Source organism: Oenanthe melanoleuca, chromosome 14 (genome assembly GCF_029582105.1).
Source record: "Oenanthe melanoleuca isolate GR-GAL-2019-014 chromosome 14, OMel1.0, whole genome shotgun sequence".
Taxonomy (NCBI): Eukaryota; Metazoa; Chordata; class Aves; order Passeriformes; family Muscicapidae; genus Oenanthe; species Oenanthe melanoleuca.
The window spans coordinates 13,072,023-13,095,902 of NC_079348.1; the positions used below are offsets into that span (position 1 = coordinate 13,072,023).

At 44.7% G+C, this 23,880-nt stretch overlaps 2 protein-coding genes across 2 annotated transcripts in view; one reads left to right on the forward strand and one right to left on the reverse strand.

The window, feature by feature from the left end:
- The window catches only part of GTF3C1 (general transcription factor IIIC subunit 1), a 38,175-nt gene extending 15,306 nt beyond the window's left edge, over nucleotides 1–22,869 (forward strand). The window contains exons 16-37 of the mRNA XM_056502881.1: nucleotides 163–308; nucleotides 713–810; nucleotides 2,323–2,419; nucleotides 3,150–3,327; nucleotides 3,713–3,848; nucleotides 4,836–4,971; nucleotides 6,719–6,800; nucleotides 7,445–7,630; nucleotides 8,131–8,288; nucleotides 8,407–8,549; nucleotides 8,735–8,816; nucleotides 9,927–10,039; nucleotides 10,968–11,030; nucleotides 11,524–11,617; nucleotides 12,480–12,652; nucleotides 13,627–13,911; nucleotides 15,861–16,114; nucleotides 17,476–17,762; nucleotides 18,242–18,893; nucleotides 20,354–20,393; nucleotides 21,087–21,279; nucleotides 22,484–22,869. Coding sequence (XP_056358856.1) covers nucleotides 163–308; nucleotides 713–810; nucleotides 2,323–2,419; nucleotides 3,150–3,327; nucleotides 3,713–3,848; nucleotides 4,836–4,971; nucleotides 6,719–6,800; nucleotides 7,445–7,630; nucleotides 8,131–8,288; nucleotides 8,407–8,549; nucleotides 8,735–8,816; nucleotides 9,927–10,039; nucleotides 10,968–11,030; nucleotides 11,524–11,617; nucleotides 12,480–12,652; nucleotides 13,627–13,911; nucleotides 15,861–16,114; nucleotides 17,476–17,762; nucleotides 18,242–18,893; nucleotides 20,354–20,393; nucleotides 21,087–21,279; nucleotides 22,484–22,705 — 3,818 coding nt within the window. The 3' untranslated portion in view covers nucleotides 22,706–22,869. The remainder of the gene's footprint in view (nucleotides 1–162; nucleotides 309–712; nucleotides 811–2,322; nucleotides 2,420–3,149; nucleotides 3,328–3,712; nucleotides 3,849–4,835; nucleotides 4,972–6,718; nucleotides 6,801–7,444; nucleotides 7,631–8,130; nucleotides 8,289–8,406; nucleotides 8,550–8,734; nucleotides 8,817–9,926; nucleotides 10,040–10,967; nucleotides 11,031–11,523; nucleotides 11,618–12,479; nucleotides 12,653–13,626; nucleotides 13,912–15,860; nucleotides 16,115–17,475; nucleotides 17,763–18,241; nucleotides 18,894–20,353; nucleotides 20,394–21,086; nucleotides 21,280–22,483) is intronic.
- Nucleotides 22,870–23,226: 357 nt separating this feature from the next.
- POLR3K (RNA polymerase III subunit K) lies at nucleotides 23,227–23,864 on the reverse strand. The gene is made up of 3 exons (XM_056502892.1): nucleotides 23,754–23,864; nucleotides 23,466–23,553; nucleotides 23,227–23,395 (listed from the first exon to the last, which is right to left on the reverse strand). Exons 1-3 carry the CDS (start codon nucleotides 23,862–23,864, stop codon nucleotides 23,268–23,270), a joined length of 327 nt encoding a protein of 108 aa, XP_056358867.1. The 3' UTR covers nucleotides 23,227–23,267.
- Nucleotides 23,865–23,880: the final 16 nt, after the last annotated feature.

A 23,880-nucleotide genomic window follows, 5' to 3' on the forward strand; every position in this document is an offset into this window, starting at 1 on the left:
AGGTAAAGGCTACTTCAGAAAGGCTTGAAAATCAAAGGTTTAGAAAATTTACAGGTCATTTTAGATTTTCTGGCTGTGAACTGCCTGTTGTGTTGTGCTTGAGCACTCACAGTGGAACTCTTGGTGTAGGGTTGGTGTGTCTGAGGCAGTTCTTGTTTGCAGTGTACGTGGATGACTCGTCCTGGATGCGCTACATCCCTCCCCTCCCCGTGCACAGGGAGTTTGGCTTTGGATGGGCTCTTGTCAGTGACATTCTTCTCTGCTTGCCCCTCTCAGTCTTTGTTCAGATTGTACAAGTCAGCTACAAGGTACTGTGCTCTTTTGTTTTCCTTCAAAGTCTGATGATGTCAGCTGTACCTATAGGCTGGAAAAAATATATCCTTAATCTCTTTTAGCAAAACTAGACCCTGGAGAGAAGAGTAGACACTTCAGTCTTTTACAGAAAAAGTTGTTGCTTTCACAGGCTTACTTTAAAAAAAAAATGTATAGCCCTGTAATACTGCAAATTCTTAAGCTACTATTTTGCCAAGAGCTTTTTATAATCTCACTGAATCCTCTGCCTCATTGATTAACCAGAATAATGTTTAAGCATTTTACAAAAGCAGTAAGGTTTGCTTAGAAAATATTTTAGCAGGCAATTCTGGTTGCAAAGCTTTATACTTGAGGGGGTAGTTACATTTTGCATTTTGATTAACTTCTAAAATAATTCTAGGTGGAAGGTTTGGAGGATTTTTTAAATGATCCACTAAAAAAGCACACTCTGATCAGATTTCTTCCAAGGCCAGTCCGACAGCAGCTCCTTTACAAAAGGTAAGCAGATGAGTCAAAATAAGTGGCTCTAGAGAGGGACTAGCAGTGGCTGATTGTTTTCTCAGTTATTTCCTGTTTGTGTCAAAGAGAACTGTGGCATTTAAGACAAGGATCATCAATCCTCAAAGGATAGTGTGCCAAACTGCATTTTTCTCTCCCAAATAGAAGGTAATAAGAAACTAATAAACAATATTCATGTATGCTGTCAGGCAGTGCTTGAGAGCTGGGAGGTTCTGTCCTTCATAACTCATCAGCAGGATGTTGCTTCTATATAAAACACACTCCTGACTGCTGCTAAATTCAGAATTTAATAGGTTCTAAGTGTTGCTGTCCTTCATAAATCTTTCCAGAGGTGCCACATTTCCCAGCTCCTGCCTCTCACACTTTGAGTTTCTCCTCATATTCTCCGTGGCATGTCTGCCATGGTTCACCATTTCTCTTCCAGAAGATGTAAAACTTGAGATTGGACTGAAGAGAGGAAAGTGATTTGAATGTGTGGAATCAAGAGCACCATGTTAGTTTTCCCCAGAAAGTCACCACTGACAATTTGTGAATGGTTGGAGGTTTATATGACATTTTCCAAACTTGTAAACGTGCCTTTGGTGAGGGAACAGAGCTGGGCAGTATCAGCAGCCAAGGCTCATGGAGAGCCCAAGTTTGCAATTCCAAACCTATTGCTAGCTCTTAGAAATTCGAAATTGGATTTATGGCATTTTCTGAAATCTGCAGGCTCCATCTGATGGGTTGATGCAAAACAATGTGACACATAACCAAGCTGTCACTTCAGCCTCCGTTCACTAAAACTTCTCACTGAGCCAAATTTCTAGCCTTGATCTTTCTGACCCCCAGAGAAAACTCCTGCCAAAATCCAACTCTCATTTACTGCATTTAATTAGATCTTAGTAAAATTAAACGTGGGCAAAGCTAATTTTTTGCAAACTGTCTCAGAAACTAAATCTTGCAGGCAGTTTCTGCAACTGCCAGAATTTTGCCGTAGATGTAGGTATGCAGGATGGAAAATGCTGCACTTTTTGCTCTGCCAGAGCTTTGAGCAACTGAAAGCAGTTTCTTGGAGCAGTAATTTTAAACAACCTGAACTCCAAGAATCATTGCCCAGTTCTTCATACATACACACATGAAGGGCTGTATTTAGCAGTCATGTTTTATTACTCCTGTCTTCTTTACATAATATGAAATTGTCTGCAGATCTGCTGTTGACCATATATAATTCATTTTTACATATGTTGTTTCTGGCTAATTTTCTTTACTAGCAAAATTTTGCTGAATATTTCACTAAAATATTGGGTTTGTGATTTTAGGAAAGGAAATTTGGACCCTTGGGGTATTACATGTTTTCCATAGGCTGATAATTCAAGCAAAAATACCACTTCAGAAATTCTGTAACTCGCTGGTTTGCTGAAACTCAGGTTGCCTCATGAAAACGTTGGATTTTCTGGTATCACTTTTCTGTTTCCATGGGTGCTAATTGTAACACTCCTACCATTGCTACAGGAGATACATCTTCTCAGTGGTAGAAAACCTTCAGAGATTATGTTACATGGGACTGCTGCAGTTTGGCCCAACAGAGAAGTTTCAAGACAAAGACCAGGTAAGTAAAAAAAAAAAAAAAAATTAAAAGGCAGTTATTCTTCATGAATTTTTCAAGATCTGGGGTTGATAATTACCTTAAATGAAGTACTGATGTTTCAGATGTGTGTGCAAACCTCCAAATCCAAGTGATACTGTAAGTTGTGCAGATAATTTTTCACCTCTTTCTCTGGAAGGGAACTACTCAAATGTATAATGCTGAGTGAGCACTGCACACAGTAATGATCCAGGAGGTCCCAGACTGGCAAGACTTAAATGAGTATGACACATTCTTTTCCATCAAGGTGTTAAGCTTGGGTGTCTGACACAGTATAAAGGCACTGATTAGAGTAAAATAAGGAGATTCATATGCATCTTTTTATATAGAGAGCACCTGCAAAGGAGAAAGAAGATGAGACTTTATGAGGATAAGAAAGGTAATGAGGCCCTCAAACACATCAATTCAAATCCAAAATGAGGACTTGCAGGAAATATCCACTCTCTGGAAACTTGGAATATCCTGTGCACAAGGGTGAAAAGAAACTGTTCTAAATCTAGAAAGGAAGTTTCTGGATTGCTGACAAGGGAATTTGGGAATACAGTGCAATGTTGAGGGAATGGGTGTGGCCTGTGTCAGAGCAGTGGCTAAAAACAGCAGAGACAGAAACTGTCCAGCCCTAACCTAGCTGGTTGTCCTGCTAATCAGGCAGTTTCAGTGATGTTTACAGCCTGAGCTGTGCTGTGTCTGGCAGGTGTTTGTGTACATGAAGAGAAATGCTGTGATTGTGGACACCACCATCTGTGACCTGCACTACAACCTGGCCCAGAGCAGCCGCCCCTTTGAGCGGCGCTGCTACGTCCTCAACACGCTGCAGGACGTGGAGAACTTCTGGTTTGATCTGCAGTGTGTCTGCCTGAACACACCCCTGGGTATGGCACACCTGAACCTCCTGAGCACCCTCACTGCCCCTCCTGGGCACACCACAGTTCCTCTTCCCTTCCTAAATCTTGATCTGTTTTTTCACTTCTGCTGTTTTGGAATGTTGTCTTGTGCATCACAAAAGAAAAAGGGGTTGGGAGCTGTGTCCATATAATTTTATGTAGTTGTGATCCACTTGTGTTCATGGCAAAGCATTGCTGCCCTGTTGGACATGTCAAAGTCAGCAGTAGCCCTTCTCTGTGAGAAGCAGGCATGTTGTATTGAGAAGGGGTGAAAGTGGCAGTGCTGTGTGGGAGCAGCAGCTTGCCAGGTGGATTGAAGATAAGGTGAATCCTGAGTTGTCATGCTGACAGTGAAACCCCTTTGCCTGTGCAGGAGTTGTCCGCTGTCCGCGGACAAAGAGGAGCAGCCTTGCAGGGGAGGAGACTGCCCTGGATGTGGACAAGGAGCAGGAGTCAGCAGTGAACAAACACAACCTGGAACGAAAGTGTGCCATGCTGGAATACACCACGTAGGTCACCTGGGCCCTGGGAGCTGCTCAGGTGTTCAGGATGCTACTGAACAGCAACAGCACTCCTGCATCTCAGCTGGGTGTTCTGAGGGGTTCAGAGCTGAACTGAGTCAGAGGAGATATAGTTCTGTTTCATGTTCCCAATAACTTAGCTGCCAAGCAGGTGGTTGTGCTGGAGGGATGGGATAAACAGATTGGGATTTCTTCCAGAGCAGTACAGATGTGTGTTGCAAGAGTTCTGAGGAGAGCCAAGTTGGGAGGGAGGGAATGCTTCTCAAGTCTAGTGAATGCCAGGAATAACAAATGTAAAGGTTTTCTGTTCCTATGCTTTATATCATGGTATCTCAAGTAGCTTCAGCAGCTCCCTGGTGCCACATTCTGAATCCTGTCCCTTTGTGCTGCACTTGGCTGTAATTGATTGCAGATTAATTTCTAATGTGCACTGTGATGTGGAGGTGATCTCTGGAGCATTTAATCTTCTGCCTAATCACACCCAGAATACCTGGGAGGGTTGCATGCTCACAGCCTGTGACAGCCATGCAGAACCTCAGCTAAATTTTTTATATTGTCTTGTGCACTGTGGTTTAGCTCTGTCAATATTCTATTCTGTTTCAATAAACAGGCTGTTTAAAAGTATTTTCGGTTAGTTCCATGTTGCAGGTAGATACATCAAGTTATCTTAAAAAAAAGTAATGGAGTTGAAGGACCCAATTCCACTGATCCTTGCTTTGAACTCTGCATAAGATGTCTTTGTGTGGCAGTAAATCTTTTAAATTGGATATCTGGTTTTTAGTTGCAGTAAGGCTGGGGGTGACTGTGACATCTTTAAGAAAGAAACAGTTTTGGGATGTAATTGATGGTGTAATATTACCCCCTAAACTGGGAGGACAAGGGGAGAGTTCTGCACATTGCACAAACAGCAGTTAATAGCACTGAGAAGGAATCTGTACAAAATAATTCCTGTGGGTTTTGTTCCTCTTGCTGTAGAGGAAGCAGAGAAGTGGTTGATGATGGATCCATCCCTGGAGATGGGCTGGGAGCTGCAGGTCTGGATTCCAGCTTTTATGGCCATCTGAAACGCAATTGGATCTGGACAAGCTACATCATCAACAAGACCAGGAGGGTGGGTATTTTAAAATGTATACACTGTAGTGACTTCTCCAAATTTTAATGTTCTTAAGCTTGAGGTAGTGACACCAAATTGATACTGTTTGCATGCTCTCAGTAAGGGTTTGCAGCACTAGAACAAAATGAGTGCCAGATGTTCACAAATCTTGGTGCTGAAGTGAATGAGAGAATTGGACATAAATTTTATTTGAAAACTGAACTTGACAAAGAATTTGTTAGTACATTCAACCAAAGGAGAAATACTTCAATGAGCAAGCAGTACACATTACTTGGTGGTTCACCTTGCCTTTCTGGAATGTAGATGTTGTCAGACAAAAAGCAAAACATACAAAACAAGGAAATGCACAAGGAAAAAATAAAAACAAAAAAAATAGGGAGGCCAGCACATGCAAATCAGAATTCTGGCTAATGTCCTGTCTCTGATAGAAGCTTGTAAGAGCAATGGATATTTCTTCAGAATGCTCTCCCAGCTGTCTGCAATTTTGGCTTAAGGCCATTCTAAATCTGGAGCTGATGTTTTAAAGCAGTAATAGCTTTTTTCTTTTAGCATTAATTTCTCTGGTTTTTGAGAATATAGAAGTCTTTATTATCCCCAGCCTCCTGTGAAAAAGTCTTTCAAATTCCTGCTATGTGCCACCACTTCCTTTTGATGCCTTAAGCTCCCCAGTAATTGTAGAACTGAGGGAAGCTGTGAAAAATACATTATTTGTTATTCTTATTGTTTCACGGGATTTTTGTAAACATCTCTCATGTCTCTCATATTCATCTCCTTGTTTTTAAAATTAACATCTACTATTTCCAGCATGGAACTGTCCTGACTTTAATCATCCTTGTTGTCTTTATTTTAACCCATGATAGTTCTCCCTCTGTCCTTTCTAAGGTGGAAATACAGTCTGAGAATTTAAGATGCTTTAAGGTTGTGGCCAAGCACAGATTTTTACAGCTGTTTAGTGTTGCTTTACTTCCCTAAGAATTCCATGCATTTCCTTTGCATTTTCACCATCACCAGGCATTGAGCAGGGATATTCACAGAACTGCCTGTAATTACTCTCCCCTAAGCAGTGCACAAATCAGAGCCTATCAGTGCATATAAAATTAGAGTTGCTAATTTATTTCCCTCAGGCAGGATCATTTCACTTTTTATTCTGTCTGCTGTTCAGTCACCTCAGTGTTGAGCAGTAACACAACCTCCAGCATTCTTTGGTCTCTGCATTCCTCTCCACATCTTGTGACCAAACTTCTGCCCCAGTGAAGTCCACACAAGAGAAATGGGTTTAGCAGAGAATTGCAAAACTCCCAGTACATTGCAGTTGGTTCAGGCTCAGATTTAGGATGGGCAGAATGTGCTATAAGAGGCATTTATTCAGTGTTTGTTTTTGCATTTTGGTTTTGTGCTTTTCAGAAGTTCCTTTGGAATGTAAAATGCTTTGGAAAAACACTATTTTACAGCAAACTCTGCTCAGCCTCTGTAGCAATGAAAGAATCAAGCATTTCTTTTCCAGTAATTGCTGGAGGAGATTTCTAACCTTCACAGTCTAGTGGTCATTCCAGTGGGATTTAAGAAAAGCTCTGGAGCCATTTTAATATGTGGTAGTAATAATACAAATGAGTTCTTGGTTACAGCCAGGGATCTTTAAACTGAAAATTTATTTCTGACACTACTCAGATTATAAAAACAGATTGTTGTTAAAACCAGTGCACCCCTTTTGCATGTCACCTTTTTTAAAGTTGTGTTGTCTTAGGAAAATACAGTTTCTGAAAATGGACTGACAGCAAGACTCCAGACCTTCCTCACCAAACACCCCCTGGCACTCAGTACTGGAGGTAAGGACTGAGGCTGTGCCACAGCTCCTCCTGCCTTGGTCAAACCCAGCATGAAGGGTGGGGGTTGTTCTTGTCTCCTTCCAGTAATCTGGGATGCTCCTGGGGCAGTAAAACAGATAAATTATTTCATTCCCTATTACTGGCTATATGGAACAGTAATTTTTTATCTAGTATTGATGACATGGGTTGGTTCTGTTTCCTTACAATGATCTAAGATGCTTCTGGGGCTGTAAAATAGATGTGTAAATAACTTTTTATAAAACAATAATTTCTATCCTTTTTAATTTCTGATGTGCAGTTTGCAGAAAGTCCAGAGGGACCAATGTTTTGTAGCACTGTTATGCAGCCTAATGTTTGAGCTAAGGAGGAGAAAATGCTTCAGGTTGAATGTAAAACCTCAGCTCTGTTCCCTTGTGTTTATGCACTGTAAACTAGACTTAATTACTTGATGATTCCTCATTAATGTAGGAATTTATTCTGTGAGCTGCTGAGAAGGGGCATGAAATGACAAGACTAATGAAGAGCAATACTGAGAGAGTATTTGTCTTTTCATTTACTGAAATTTGTCATTTGATCTCTATACCTTAACATTGTAGAATGTCATTGCTATAAAGCTCAAATGCTGCAAATATGTGTCATTTTAGGCAACAAAATTAATATTTTGGGAGAACCAAAGGTAGGATCAGAGTCACTTATCCAGAAAGAGGAATGTATTGAAATAACTAAAGAACCAAACCAGGATCGAACAAAACGAGTGAGAGGTGGGAAAAGCCAAAAGAGGAAGAGGCTTAGGAAAGATGTTGGAAAGAAGACAAAGAAGAAAAAGAAAGGTAAGAAAGAGGAAAAAGCTGCATTCTTTACTGTGGCTAGGCCTGCAGGAAGCTGCTTTGGAAAAGAGGGTGTGGGACAGGGCAGCTTTGTGGCTATGTGTGTGGGTGGCCTCAGTCAGGAGGCTCAGGTGTCCCAGGGAGAAGCAGCAGCACACTGTGCCCATGAGCTCTGTGTGAGCCACAGCTGCACAGGCTGGAGGAATCCTCATGGGGTCTGTGCCAGAGCAGCTCCCTGCAATCCATTATCAGCTCTTGATAGCTGGCTTAGAGATTCCTCATGGAATGATGCTCTAGGTTGTCACTTTACCAATTAAAGTGTTCGTTTTCTCATGCATGGCAGAGCTGTTGCTGCATTTCACTTTTAGACTGCAACTTCCTTCCCTGCTCACCTCTCATTCTAACAAACTTGAACTGGTGCTGAGCCTGTGGCAGAAGTTGGAGTTAATCAGAATAGAAAGTGCTGAGATAAATGTCTTTTCTTGTTCCCCTGGGTTTGCCAGAAGAGGATTGTGCAGACAAGAGCAAACGGCTGCGCTACCACGACAAGGCAGACCAGAGCGCGCTGCTGAGGATGACGCGGCTGCGCGTGACCTGGACGGTGCAGGAGGACAGCCTGCTCATGCTCTGCAGGATTGCCAGCCACGTGCTCAATGCCAAGGTGCTGAGCACAGCCAGAGCACCCAGCTGCTGCCTGCTGCACAGTCAGTGCAGCCAGGGCTTCCTGCTGCTCTCACACACAGCGAGGGTTAACTGCAGCTCTTCTGCTCCTCCCGCAGGTGAAGGGGCCCTTCGTGCCCTGGCAGGTGGTGAGGGACCTCATGCACTCCAGCTTCGAGGAGTCCCTGGATAAAACCTCCCATTCTGTGGGAAGGAGAGCCCGCTACATTGTGAGAAACCCACAGACCTACCTCAATTACAAGTAAGAAGTGTTCTGTGTTCTAGACACAGGCTCAATTCTCCTGAAGGGACATGGTCCTCCTACGTATTTCTTTTATTTCATGTCACTTAAAAATTTCATCTTCTTTGCACCCTGCTGCTGTCAGATCTGTTTTGAGCTGGGAAAATTTCAGCTCTGAGCAATACTTTCAATTGTATCTCTTGCAGAGTTTGCCTTGCTGAGGTTTACCAAGATAAAGCTCTCATTGATGATTTCATGAATAGAGAAAATAATTATGAAGATCCACAGGTAGGAGGGAAGTATTCCAAAAGTTCATAGAGTACTTTATGCTGTTCAGATTGCTGAGTACTTGCACTGTGATTTCTTGTCTTTGACCCATTAGCTATTTTAAAAATAGCATCATTGTAAAAATGCAGCATCATTGCTGGTTTGGGAGCAAAGTGGACACAGGGCAGCTTTCCAAAGGCACAGAAACAGCTGTGCAGCAACCACTGTGTTTTCAATGTGCTGGTTTATAAACATCCATGACTCAACATCTCTATCTGCTGATTCTTTTTTTATCCTTTCAGCCACATTGTTGTCTGAGCAATACTTTTGCTCTGTGAATTCTAATTTCTATTCCAGTTGTGTGTTGAACTGTCACCTTAGCTTCTGTGGATGAGTGCAGGACCACATGCAAATTCTAAAACATTTGATTTGAGCAGTAAAAGATTTAATTTCTTTTTTTTTTTTTTCATTTAAATGAACCATGATTTTTCATAGAAAAGTTGTCTACATTTTAAGTGCAAACAGTTCTCAGAACTGGGACAGTGTCACAGCAAGATCATTTTTATCCAGGAATAACAATTCATGCCATTGTCAGAAAAGCCCATCAGTTCTGTTGTTAGATTTATGTTGCTCAAAGGAAGAGCAGTTGTTCATTGATGAGACATCACTAAAATAAATATGTGTCCCCATCACCAATGTCTGTCTTTGGAAGCAAATAGAAACTTGTTTCCAGAGAACATTCCTCTCATGTAACAGGTGTTCACCACGCCATGATTGTGCAAACAGACTTCATGGAGAACATGGAAAAGCCTGCAGGGCTTGAGCAGAATCTTAAACATAGCTCTAGCAAGAGATCTTGCTGTTAATTCAGGAAATTGTCTTAGAACATATGTTCATGGTGCTTGGTTTGTAGCTGTGAGGCTGATTACAGATGGAACCTGCAACTGTTCACTGAATCAGCAAACACAAACTGCACAAGCTTTTCCCTGCCTTGCCTTGGCTGTTGGACTGCTTCTGACTTCAGGATTCAGCTATTGCTGCAAGAATTTTCATGCACACTTTAAAAGTAGAGGGTTTTTTCTCACTCTAACAAATGGAGGTTGATGACATTTCTGTCTCCTCTTTTCAAAGGTTTGTGCACAGGAGTTTAAAGAGTTTGTGGAAAGACTGAAAGAGAAATTCAGTTCAACCCTGGGGAATCCCAAACTGGAGATTCCTGACACTCTGGAGGAACTCTTTGCCAGGTATTTTAATCATGGTGCTTTTGGCTCTGCACATGGGGTGAGGCAGTGAGAGGGGACAGCAATTCAGAGCAGGTCTCTTCTCTGGGCATGATTTACACTCTCTGTTCTTGTACCCTTAGTAAGAAAAGAAGTTTTACTGAATATAACCAGCAGTGTTTCTTGAATATCCACACTTCCTAAATATATCTTAGTGATTTTCAGTTATTTGCACAATTTTGCTGATTTCAAACCATTCTTATTGATAAATAAGACTTTCAAACTGAAAATTCACTACACTAGATTTTCCTAAATTGTCAAGTCCTTAACCTTGGTGTTAGAGATGTTGCTACTCAGGTGTAACTTTTCATTGCAATAGAAATCCAACATTTTCCAGATTAAGTGGCCCCATTTTCCATCACAATTTGTACCTGGTTGCTCAGCTGAATCATCTCAGTGCTGCTAAAAGTATTGATAAGGAAGAGCACTCAGCCTTGTACAGCATTCTCCAGCTCCAGGTCATTAAGCTTCTTCATGATGATTAACACTTGAAGAGCAGTGTGGAAAAATTCTGTCTCAGACCATTTTATGATAATAAATGTAGCACCTTTGTAATTTTTCTTATTTTGAGAAGAGCTGTGCATTACAGCAGAAGTGCTGCTGGTGGTAACTGGAAGTCCAAAACCTCAGTAAAATGACAAATCCTTTCAGTGCTGGAACTGTCTCCTGTCCATTGTTTTATCTCCTTGTTAGCAGATATTTGAGTGAGACTGAGATGGATCTGGACAGTTCTTTTCCTGTCGTGCTGAGGGCTGCTGGATCAGACTGTTCCTTGCACTGACCCAGCCCTTGCCTCATTAGCAGTTGTGCTCATCAGCCTCTGGGCTTCATGGCTGATGCAAAATCACAGAAAATCTGGCTCCAGTGTTCTCCCCTCTTTTCTCTTAACCAGGTTTCGAGTGCTGGCAATTGGAGAGGACACAAATCAAGGCACAAAAGAGGATAATCTGAGCAGGTGAGCAGCAGTTGTACCATTTTCCTCATTAGGACCAGCCCACATCAGCCCCTCCCATTTGTGGAAATCATATAATTCAGTGTTTTCATCTGTTTGTTGCACTGTATAAATTTATTAACAGAAAAATACTTTGACAAGACTGTAGGGACCTGTGACATAGATTTAAAATAACAGAGATGACCTCAGAATGATTTTATCACTGGGACAACAGTGCACATTTTCTTTGTGGGTGTTGTATCTTAAGAGGAGGAGATGTTACCAGGGAGAACTTTGTGTCAGATTATCTGGACTGACCCAAAAATTTGGGGTGGAAAGTGAGGGAAAATGTAACAGATTCCTTTACATGGATGATCCTCAGCTGTAGGATCTTGTGCCTCTATGCTTCTATTTCAGAAGTAGGTGATGGAGTTTGGAGACTTTTGTGCTGGTTTAATGGGTACCTCATATTCAAAAATCACCATGAATAAATTTTTTTTTTCTTTTTTTCTTTCAGTATTTATGATATTCATTTTCTAGTGCTGCAGAACCTGATTCAGAGCACACTGGCACTCTCAGATCACCAGATGGAATCTTGCCAGTCATTTCAGGTACAGTGTCTGGAACAAACTCTACTGCTCATAGAACCATGGAATTGTTTAGGTTGGAAAAGACCTTTAGGATCATCAAGTCCAGCCATCAGCCCAGCACTGCCAGGGCCACCACTAAACCATGTCCAAGTGCCACTTCTGTGTGTAGCCATACAACTCTAAAGTTTCTCCTCCCTCCCTTGGCAAATGGGTTAAAAGAAACCCAGAAATTTGGATTTGTATCCATTCTGTGGGGAGTATTCTGCTTTTAGGAAATTACATATTGTAGGAAGATTTTCAGTTTGTTGTTTTCTCTTTGAGGATGAGATTGCAAGATGTGAGGATGTGAGGTTGAAGCAATCTCCTAAAACTACATGAAATAAGCTCCACATCACTTCCAGTGGGTCAAGCTTTAGTGCCCACCTGAGCAGCTAGAATGTTCTGAAGGAGATAACAAAAACATAATACCCAGCTGGCACTGGTGTTGGGGATTACAAAGAAAGATCATCAATCAGTCAGGTGCTTAAGGAAGGTCAAAGTTGTAAGGTAGTTTAACAGTTCATAAGCAAGAATGGAGCATGGACAGCCAAGCTCTCAGAATCAAGTGTTCCTGCTGAAATGAGGGGAAGAATTTACCATGATGTGTGGCAGAGGAGCATTTTTCACATCTCTTAATTGCAGTGGGAGCCTGATCCCATTTTGCATACCAAGTGTTCTGTAGTATTCAGTTAATTTAATTGGCATTTACCATGGCAAGTCTGGAAGACCATAAAAGGAACAGAGGAGTGGAGTGAATTTATATGGATAATTTTCCTTGTGGCTTGTGTGAGTGGCTGTGACCTGGAGCAGGTGATGCAGAGCTGTCACTGAGGGTGTCTTGCAGACATTCAGGCTGTACCAGGAGTACAGGGATGACATCCTGGTGAAGGCTTTCCTGGAGTGCCAGAGGAGGAGCCTGGTGAACCGGCGCAGGGTGAACCACACGCTGGGGCCCAAGAAGAGCCGTGCCCTGCCCTTCGTGCCCATGTCCTACCAGCTGTCCCAGAGCTACTACAGGTGGGTGCCAGGGGCACTGCTGGGCTTGGAGCAAAGGAAGAATGAGGGAAGATAGGTTGTAAGTGCAGGAGGCAGTCTTTCCCAGTGAATTACAGCTGTACTCGTTACCAAGGAGTAGAAACAGCCTTGCCTGCCCAATGAGTTTGGGTGTTAGAAAAGAGTGGGTTAGCTGGCCACAAATTGCAGATGCAGTTGGAGCTTCAGACCCAGAGTCTGCTGGCTGTGCTGTGAGGAGTAAGGGACATGTGGTCATGCAAGGTAAGAAGATGCTGTGTGAGGGACAGAGTAAAGGACAGGTTGGGGTTTAGGCAGTTATGCAGAGAGGAGAGAAGGAGTCAGAGCTGTGTGGAGCTGCCTGTAAGAAAAGGAGTCAGTGCTGGGTAAAGCAGCTAATGAGGAAAGGAGTCAGAATTGCTTGAGAGAAGTTCACTGAAGGAAGGCACTAAAGGTTTTTAATAAAGGACTGGTGATGGTGCCAGTCCAGTCCCTCTTGACATAATTACTGCAGAAAAAAATCTACCCAAGTGTGGCATGGAGGTGACAACACAAGAAGTGTCCAGAGCAGGGAACCTTCAGCTGAGGGTGCAGAGGAAGGTGAAGGTGAAGCTGATGGCATGTCAATCAGGGCCCTGAGAGAATAGAGCCAAGGGTGCTGGGCAGGACTTCAGAGACACATGGAGAGGGGAGGAGATGCAGCAGCACAGTTGTAGATGTGGTGGGAAGATTCCTTTAGCACTCCTGTGAAGCAGAAGATGATACCTTTGCGTTTTATTTGCTGTATGCTACCTGACCTTTACACAGTGCATAAACACCTAATGTTCTGGAACTAGTAAAAGGACTGAGAAAGCAGGTGTGAAAAGGGCTTGGTCACCAGCTCTAGCATGAAACTTCAGCTGTTTGGCTCCTTTGTATAACTAATTGTAAAACTCAGAGCAGATTTTGAAGAATTTGTGTTTCTTTGTGTTTTTGTGCAGAGTTTTTACGTGGCGCTTCCCCAGTACCATTTGCACAGAATCCTTCCAGTTCCTGGAGAAGCTCAAGGATGCTGAAAGATCAGATCAGCCACACAACTTCTCATTTAAAGAGGAAGAAAATGCATCATCAGAAGGCATGGTGGCATTTCCCATGGATGGCCCTGGTGGCCAGTGTGTGGCCATGCTTTCCCTGTTCTCCCTGGGACTGGTGGCTGTGAATGTGAGAATCCCAGAGCAGATCATTGTTGTGGACAGCTCAATGGTGGAAAATGAAGTGATAAAAAGGTAAATGCTGTTATTTCTATTAGGGAATACAGTTTGGGGATAACTTGGATGAAATTGGACAGGAATTGGCATTTCCTGCACCACACTGTGGCATTTTGACTGTGCTGTTGTTAAGATTTTAATTTCTGAGGAGGTGCTCTGAAGACTTAATGGCACTTAAGTCAGTGCCTGTCATTATAGCCCTGGGCTGCATTTGCCTTCACATGCAACATTTCAGTTGCTTGGCACTTCAGTGCCATCAGAGCTGACATGGAAAGGAGAGCACTGGGTGCTACAGGAGCATTTTCATGGTGCCCTGGCATGTCACAGACTGAGAGGGCTGGTAACGAGGTTTCAGCTTATCAGTGGAACCTCCCACCACAGCAGTGCTTCTGTGCACTGTCTCCTCTTGGATTTCATTTTCTGTAAGCCTGCAGCAATGGCATAAACTGAAACTGTCCCCAGGCAGTGGGAGCCTGTGAGCCCTTTTCCTTACAGTCATTATGTGCTTTCTTAAAAGTGCAACTAAAATCTCTTAGTAATTTGACCTGCTGCTTCCTATTGTGAGTACACATGGAAAACACTTTGTTCTCTTTCCCTTTAGAGCAGCTTAATACCTACTTGAGGACTGTTAAAGTGGTCCCTCTCCCATAACATGCTGCTCTTTAAAATGAACAGCTTCAGTTCCCTCACTCTATTCATGTCACCTAGTTCTCTGTCTTTCTCATTATTTTCTTCTGCACTGAATTGTGATGTCAAAAAACAAATGCCATATTCTTGCTGGCAGCTCTGTGCCAATTCCATCCTGTTAGGTGAAACACCTGTTAATGCATTCCAAGATTCTGAAGGGCCATGGCCTTGCCAAAAAAAAAAGCAGCCAAACCTCCCCAGTGCAGTGATCCATGCAGAGCTTATGATTTTTGTGACTCACCTAATAAGCTTCTTTTCCTTTATCTGGTTAATTGTTCCCTCTCAGTGTGGAGGGACAGATATAGAGTACTGCAATATAAATAACATGCATTTGTCATAGAGAGTTGCTCCCTGCTCTTTTCCAGGCTGACTCTCCAGTGTGCTGGAGATGTTCTGAATGCAAATCCCAGCTTCTCATACACTTGCAGTGTCCTCAGTTGGGTGATCCTGTGCAAGCTGAATGAGCTGTTTTATCAGTCAGCTCCTTAACAAAAACACACTGAGCCCTAGACTGGTCCCATTGCTGAGTGGTGCACTCATTATGTTTTCTAAATGATGTGTTCCCTTTCAATTTTAAAAATGTTTTAAAAGAAGCTACTCAAGGTGTAATCCATCTTAGAAAAGGTTGGAAGGAACCTTTCATTGTCCCTGGCATAACCTGCTTAAAACAGAGGCAACTTCAGAGTTAGATCAAGTTGTTCAGAGCCTTCAGCTTTATCCATAGTGGTTCTTGTCATATCCTGGTATAAATAGTTGGTTTGACTAAGTTTGTTTCTGGGAAATCCATCCTGGCTGCTACTGCTATTTTTTTCTTTACTTGGAGGATGTCTGTAGTTTGGTTTTTGATGGTTTTTTAATTTATTATTTTTGAAAGGAACTGAAATCTGTAACTCTCTTTGCTCTTTTTCACCCTAAAAGATAAACAGTCTTCCCCATCCTGCAGCATCCCTCATGCTCTCAGTGTCTAACAGATGTTCCCTCAAGATGAAGCATCTGCTGAACCAAAGAGCTTCAGCACTGGAAGTTGAGATATTTTGGGTTCATTTCAACACATTTGCAAAAATAAGAGAGTTTCCCAGGGACCTTTAGTGTGTTTCCTTTTCTGTGGTTCTTGTTCTCAGTGCTCTAAATCAGCCTGGTGTGGACACTGCCCCAGCTGTGCAGGACTAAAGCCCAGAGCACAGGAGTGCTGTGGCCTTGCTCTGCTCAGTGTCATGAATCACTTTCTTCTTTTGGGAAAAAGCCCACCAAAGAAATCCAACCCCCTGTGTTTGCTGCAGCCTGGGAAAAGAAGGGCTGGAGGAGGAGGATGAGGACGAGGATGACCTGGAGGAGAGCTCTGGCGGCCGGCGCAGGATCGAGGTGAAGCCTCGCCAGGCCTCTCACACCAACTACCTGCTGATGAGGGGCTACTACTCCCCTGGCATTGTCAGCACACGGAACCTGAGCCCCAGTGACAACATCGTGGTCAACTCCTGCCAGGTGAAGGTCAGGCTCAGGTGTACCCCCATCCCAGGAAGGCTCAGCTCTCCAGGTTAGTTCTCTTTGGCCTAAAGTGCTTGGAGCAGGGGAGATGGGGAACTCAGCTGCTGAGGAATTGATTTAAACAAAGCCCCCTAGCAGGAACATTCTGTTTTCATTACACATCCAGTTTGTAAGGCTTTCTCTCCTGACTTAAAACAGATGGCTGACTTAGGCTTTTATTGGTAACAAGGCCTTGCCTCTATTTCATGTTGTGTTAAACTATTACTGCAGTCTGTCCTCTGCTCTGCTACCCCTCTCCAGGAGGTTTTTCAGTCCCTTCAACAACTTAAAATACCATATGATGTCACAGCCAGGCTTTCTCTTCTGTAAAGAGAAAAGAAAATCTTTCCAAGCTCCTTCAATGGAAATTCTCATTTAAGTTGTCTTATGCAGGTGCCTGAAATAGTGGTGTCCTATGTCTGGCCTCTTACCTCAGTAATTTAAACATTTTTGTAATATTTGGAGCCTGACTGTCTGCAGTTCATCAGCACTGCCCCTTCTAAAAAAGAGCATCTTGTTTTCAGCTGTAATGCAAAGGGATCCAGAGCCCTGAGCTTTTCAGCAGAAAGTGTCTAATGCTGCCCCTGCCCATTTCTATTGCTGTTGTGATAGAAGTAAAACAGAAGTTCTGTCTCTGCTGCCTCTCATGCCCTTCAGCTGTGCTGAGCTGGCTGCTCATTACAGCTGAGCCCATTGTTCCTTGGCAGCTGCCTGGAAAGTTCCAGAGGCAGACATGGAGCAGCCTGCAGGTAAAAGGGAAGGGAGCAGGAAGAGCAGTGCCAGAGCTGCCCCTCATCAGCCAGGACTGGGATAGGGGTTCCATGGCCTCAGCTGTGGGTACTCTGTACAGGGGAGTCACTCAGGGGCAGTGCTGGAGCTGTCACTGAACACAGAGATGCTCTGTTGAACTAATTGTCTAAAGCATTGTCGAGTGCTAGTTCAAACTGTATCTGGCCAACAGCTTTCTGCTGTGGATTTTTTTATTAAAAGTGTCCTCTACAGCATTTTCTTGCCCTAGAATTTTTACTTGACCTTCTTCAAGAAAAAAGGAGAGGATTCCCTCATTAACTCAGAGCTGAGCTGACCCAGTGTTAGAGAGAACAGCACTAGGTGCTCACTGCTTTCCAGCCATAATTTGCTTTGCTGGGAGTGTGAGTGAGCCCTTGTAAACCAGTTTGTTCCTCTTTACAGGTCTTTTCAGACAGATTGCAAGGCAGAAAGAAAAAAGGGAATTGCAGCAATGAAGAGGGAAAGCTGAGCTCTGTTTTTAATTGGTCTATTACACCTCTAATCTGTTTTGTCTTCCTGCAGTGTTTTGCACAGTAACTGCTGCTTCACAGCTCAAACTCCCATGGTTTATTTGCTTTGCAGCTCCTTCCCTGCTGGATCACATGGCTGTGGGCATCTCCTGCCTCCCTGAAACTTTCACCAGGCTGATAAAAGTCCAGGAAGAAAACTATGAGGTGGATAAGTTTCTCCATGAGTGTACAGAGAGTTATGGGTACAGCCCTGGGGATGTGGCAGCTGTTCTGGAGATCAGGAAGGCCATAGAGGCCACTTCCCACTTTGGGATTTGCAAAGCTGAGCTGAGCAGACGTTTCTGCAGCTATGAAGAGGTGGAGGCTGAACGCAGCAGGAGCCTGGAGCAGTACATTCAGGTGGGTTTACAGCTGCTTTCCATGCATTCATGTTTGCATTCTTAGGATTACCCTTGAACAGGACCAGCTCCAGGGTGTCAGAAGCAACCATAAACTGAACAGAGTTATTTATGTTAGGCAGGAGATCACACACCACACCTGACAGCAATCTTGCCTTAAAGTTAGGAAGACCAAAAATTAAAGCAGCACCTAATCAAAGATAGCAATGAACTTTTCCAGAAAGCTAGAGGTGCCAACATCACCCTTTGGAAGCCAGGTACTTGTTCCAGTTATATTTTTAACTTACTTTAAGCTGAAAAAAGACATCTCATGCTGTAATTTCAGGAAGCTTTTAAGTGCAGCTGGGGGCAAAATTGAATATTCTACTAAACTCTTGCTCCTCCCTCACTGCCAGTTAGATCATGACAATTCCATTGTACTGGGTTAAAGTGACATTTTTCAGTGAAAGCTCCTGAGATAATTTGTTGTGTTTTTTACAGGACCTCATTGCAATGCAGCAGGTTTTAGAGGTAGGAGGCCACACTGTCAGACTGGTGGCAATAGTGTTTGCCAAGCCCTGGCTGCTGCGCTCAGTGTGCCTGAAGAGCAAAGCAGAGGATGCTGAGCAGGCAGGGACAGACACTGCTGCCCCAGATGTGCCCCAGGAACATCTGTCCTCAGAGCCAGGGAAGGGACAGCAATGTCTGGGGCAGGAGGAGCAGCTGGGAAAAGACACACAGTGTGCCAGTGATGATGAGCCCCCGAGGAAGAGATGCAAGACTGATGTGCCCCAGGGTGACAGTCACCTCTGGCAGGGTGCACAGCCTGCTCTGGCAAGTGCAGAGGGCAGGAACTTGGCTGCAGCAGCTCCTGAGCCTGTCCCAAGGCAGGAAGCTGTTACTGGGAGTGAAGAAGCTCCAGGAGGAGGCTCGCTGGGAGGGCAGGAAGAACCCCCAGCTGAACTCCCAGAGCCTGCTCCAGAGGCTGTGGATATGGACACTGACAAGGAACAAGAGAAATCTCATTCTGAGGACAAGGAACTCAAAGGAGAGAATGATGAGCACAGCCAGCAGATCCCTATCCCTGAACAATCAGCCAGTGAGCAGGATGATGATCTTTCCTACTTCCAGGAGAACCCAGGAGTCTCTAAAGGTATGGAGAGGCCTCTGCATTCCTGAAATACAAACCAGCTCCTCAGCAGTTGATCCCAAACCAGTAGCTCCACTTTATAAGCAAATCCTAGATTCTTTATGCAGCTGTACCAGAGAGATTGTCTTCTCTCACAGATGAATTGGCATAACACTAATTCATCTGGAAAGTCTCAGGGTTTTTGTAATCCTTCCTATGCCTTTTTTTGGAATGACTAGTCCAGAAGTATGTTTTCCTTAGAAACTTGTTTCCATGTCTTAAACTTTTCCAGAATAATTTGGATGCAGAGTTTCTCATCTTTGGCTTCAGTCCAAAGGTCATGCATCTCTAAGTTTAGAAAACACAGCACTGCTGGTCTGCATTTAGCTGGAATGTCCATGGCTGAAAGTCCTAAACTCATTAAACCATTCACCAGGAAGCAGCACATGCCAGTGAGATTTAACAGCCTCATTTGTAACCCAGTTGGACTTTATTTTCCTTTCCTTTTTACTGCCAGTTAGAATTCTAATAGCTAGTAGTTCTTGCCAAGCTTTACATTTAGTAGTTTGTGGGGGTTTCATTTTGGTTTGGTTTTTATGAGCTCTAATCTCAGACTGAGCCACAAGCTCACTGCTTCTGTGGTACCTTGCCAAGCCCTGCCAGGACCCAGGTTCAAAGGGTGATCCCTAACATCCCACAGCTTGGGATTGTTTAACTGGAGCCTTCCTGCAGGAAATGCACTTGGGGCTGTCTAAACAGCAGAGATCTCAGCAGTTCTTAAATTAAACTACTGAAGTACTTTCCTGGATTTAACATCCTTGACTGGTTTGTGGCATAGGAGGGAAAAAACAGTTCTGTTACCAAACACAGAGTTCTCACTGGCCAGTGAATGTTTACATGTGCTTAAGCCAAAGCTGTTACCCTCTGGGTGTGGTAGGAATACCTTGTTAAGTAATTGTCTAATTAAAACCCATGACATAATGTAATGGGAGTTGCAGAGACAGCCTTTGCTTTGAAACCAAGCCCTGCTGGAATCCTGAGTTTGCATTCACATCTCCAGCTCCTTGGAGTTCTGCCCAAGTTCCCTCTGATTTCCAGGAGGTTTGGGTTACCCAGACCCCTGGGAGAGCTCCAGGCTGACCCCTACACAGCTCTGTGAACCTCAGTTCTGTCAGCCCATACAATCACCATGGTTCAGCCAGAGCATCAGATTTCTAGGAATAAAACCTGCTGGGACTGGGGAAAGGAGCCACAGAAAGTGGGGTTGACTGAAGAGATGTGGTTTGGGGAGGAGGTGTGGGATGTGTGTGCTGCAGGCACAGGGGCAGCTCAGAGCTCCCCAAGCTCAGAGCAGCACGTGGAGTAGTTTGCTTCTGTGGTTTCCTAGCAAGCTCCTGCACTTCACAGCTTGGCCACCTTTAACTCTTCTCCCATTAGATAAGGAGTTGGAGTTAATTAGAAAATTTGTGTCCTGTTCTTTCCAGGAAGCTCCATGCCAGATGTCTCCCAGGCAGCCAGGGACTGGTGAGTAACAGAAATATCTGCAGAATCCCAAACACTTGGCACTGCCAAAAGAATACTGGAATCAGCAGTTTGGAAACCTCAGTTTTATGCTCTGATGAGCAGTGAGCAGTGATGATGGAGCAACCCCACTCCATTGTTCCTGTTAATGTTCCTTGTGCTCCTGTGCATGCTGAAAAAATGTCTCTGATAGATATTTTTACCTAAAAACCAACAAGCTCCAAATATCAGAGGATCAACACTGGTTTTACTGCACAGATAAGCCCAGTGCCAGCTTCCAAGTGCCCAAGAAAGGCTTGGAAAAAATGCAGTATGAGAAATGTGAATTTCCATGTAGGCACTGTATTTTGGATACCAGAATGCTAAAAATGAGGGATTTTCTTCCCATCAAAGCACTGTTGCTGCATGGTACAAGTCTTGGATAACTTTTGGAGAATTTTAGAGCTAATGCCAAACAAAGCTTCCCTGCTCATTGAGAACCAAGGCAGCTGCTGGGTTTGTAATGGTGCTAAAAGGGGTGAACCCCTGGTGAAAAATGCAGATTTGGCAGAGCAGCACCAGCCCTTGCTCAGAGCAGCCACAGGATTTACTTGTGTTAAAATGCATGCAGTGAGAACCTTTGTTAGGCAGAGATTGCAATGATGAGAAACCTGTCCTGAAGAATTCCTGCCAGCTGAGTTGTGGCTGTCTTTGCAGGGCCTGTGAGAACGTTTGCTTCATTGGGAGGCCCTGGAGGATCGTGGATGGGAAGCTGAACAAGGCAGTGTGCAAGGGGATGATGGAGGCCGTGCTCTACCACGTGATGACCAAGCCAGGCGTGACGCAGGCGGGGCTGCTGCAGCACTACAGCGGGGTGCTGCAGCCCGTGGCTGTGCTGGAGATCCTGCAGGTACAGCCCTGTGGCCAGGGAAATGGGGAAAAACAGCCTTCTCCCTTGCTGTGGGTTAACCAAAGCCAGAGAGAGCCACCCGCACAGTGAGGGAGGAGGGAAGCCTGATTTACCCGTGCTGTCACTGATTCTACAGCTTGAGCTCGCTGCTGAAATGGATGCACAGGGAGGTGAAAGTCCAGGTAGTTGCTGAAGAGTTGGGGCTTGTCACCACTAGGTTAATGCAGTAGTAATCACAGGATCATGGAATAGTTTAGGTTGGAAGGAACCTTAAAGATCCTCCAGTTCTAGCCCCCAGTCGCCACAGATAATTCAAGTATTCCTAATTCTAGATGGGTAATCTGCCATGAGAATCAAACTGAAATGTGTCAGTGCTAGACGATGTGTAAATCAGATCTGTCCTGATATACCTGCCTACAGGTCCTTAATGGCAAACAGAACGTGGCAAGAAAATTTTGAATTTCTCATAATTTTGTTCCCATATCTTGGCATTCACTTGCCACCACTTTAGAACTGGAACTTCGATTTATTTTTTTTTCCTGTAAATATTCATAATCTGAAGTAGAGCAGTAATCCTGCAGGCCTTCCCAAAAGCATAACTTCCCTGCTAATTGGAAATCCATTTTCCAGTGTACATGTGCCACTTCTTCCCCAGGGCTTGTACCCTGTGGTGACAGTGCCAGCTGGGAGTGCTGCCAGCTGTGCATATCTGAGTGTTCCAGTATGGATTCCTGGCCAATGTGAATTCAAACCCACAAAATCAAGCAATTACCTCAACATTTCACAGAGTGGAGAACTTCAATCTAACTTCTGTACCAATAAATTCACTAAGAACTGGGTTTGAAACCACAGACAGAGCTTGTCATATACCTATTAACCATTAACAAGGACTGGCACAGAAGTCTGGGATTGACATCTAGAGCAGCCTTAAGATTTTTTTAACTGGACCTAAATTGACATCTCTTGCTGAGCACCTTGTGTGTCAGTAACTGTGTTGGTGCTTGAAACCATGTTTGAAAGTAACTAGATATATCCAGTTACAGCCAGAGCTTGCATGCTTTTATTAAGCTGTATATCCTTTTTACCTTTGTGTTGTAGCCATGGGCTCTTTTGGTATAAATTGTCCAACATTTCTGAGAACACTGTAGCTAGAGCAGCATTCACAGCATTTTTTTTTTTTTTTTTTTGGTGAATTTTTTTGCAGGGCCTGGAAACTCTTGGTTGCATCAGGCGATTCTACATGAAAAAGCCATCCCCAGTGTCACTCTTTTCTCAGCCAGTTGTGGAAGAAGAGCTACAGAATCCCAAACTGAGTGAAAGCCCAACCATCTACTATGAGCCCACCATAGACTGTACTCTCAGGCTGGGGAGAGTGTTCCCCTGTGACATGAACTGGAATAAATGGGTGCAGATTATCCCTGTATAGCAGGGCTAAAGCTGAGTCTCATGGAATTGGCTTAGCTTGTGGAAGAGTGTTCATGCAGGTTACATGTTACAATTTGTGCTCTGTCCTGTTTTTTATTAAGTTATTTATCCTTTTTACTTCTGAATGTATTTAAATTGAGAATAAAGCTTGATGTTAAAACACAAGTAATATGTGATCCTACCTGAAGTACATTCTCCTTTTATCAGTAACTGGTAGCAGTGGATAGTTTGTAGTTCCTGCTTTAACTGACAGGGTTTTTACAGGTGCCAGCACAGGCCCCTTTTTCATTTCTGGCTCTCTGTAAGGCCACAGTGGTAACACTTCACCTCTGCTTTGCCTTCTGTGCCTCAGGGCTGGGGGTTTCTCACCATCCTCCAGCTCAGCCTGTCTCTGTTTGAGCACGGCTTTCTCGGTGTGCAGGGCACTTTGTTCCCCCTGCCCTGTGTGCGCCAGGGGCACAGACCCTGCTCCAGCCCGCTCCCACCCCTGCCAGCCCCAAACAACCAGGCAGAGCCGCTGGCTCGCCCGCAGTGCCGGTTTATTGCAGGAGAGCATCCTGGTCTCAGTCCCGCCAGCGGTGCCCGCACTGCGGGTTGCAGCACTTGTAGAACGTGGTCATGGGCTCGTCGGCCGAGCGCGTCTGGATCTGCATGAAGTAGGCGCGGGGGTGCTCGCACTTGGGGCACGGCTCTGCGGGGAAAAGGCCGTGAGGGGCCGGCGGGGCAGCCCGAGCCCCGGCCGCCCCAAGGCCCGGCCCTACCTGCCGTGGAGTCCACGTTCTCCCAGGCAGCGGCGCCGCCCAGAACATCGTCCACCTCCTTCAGCCGCGGGTACTTCCTGCTGGTCACCTGCGGCACCGGGCACGGGAAAAGTCACCGGGCACCGGGAACCGGGCACAGACAGGGCAAGGGGTACAGGGCAAGGGACAGCAGGCACAGGGTACAGACAGGCAATGGGCAGCAGGAACCAGGCCCCGCGCACAGAGCACCGGGCCCCGGGCACAGGGCCCCCCGCCCCGGGCCGCCCCGCGCCCCCCGCTCCCCGGTACCTTCCGCGTGACATTTCGCACGTAGGGACAGGTGGTGCAGGCGAAGCGGTGGCAGCGCGGCCCCTCCTCGGCCACCAGCACGTTGCCGCAGGCCGGGCAGAAGAGCAGCATCGCGGGTTCCGCCGCG

What these genes read in the sequence shown, in the direction of transcription:
- POLR3K (XM_056502892.1), bottom strand. Translation starts at nt 23,864, where the DNA reads ATGCTGCTCTTCTGCCCGGCCTGCGGCAACGTGCTGGTGGCCGAGGAG. An exon ending in TGCGAAATGTCACGCGGAAG is followed by an intron (nt 23,554 to 23,753) that starts GTACCGGGGAGC and finishes CCGGTGCCGCAG; the next exon opens with GTGACCAGCAGGAAGTACCC. An exon ending in GAACGTGGACTCCACGGCAG is followed by an intron (nt 23,396 to 23,465) that starts GTAGGGCCGGGC and finishes TTTTCCCCGCAG; the next exon opens with AGCCGTGCCCCAAGTGCGAG.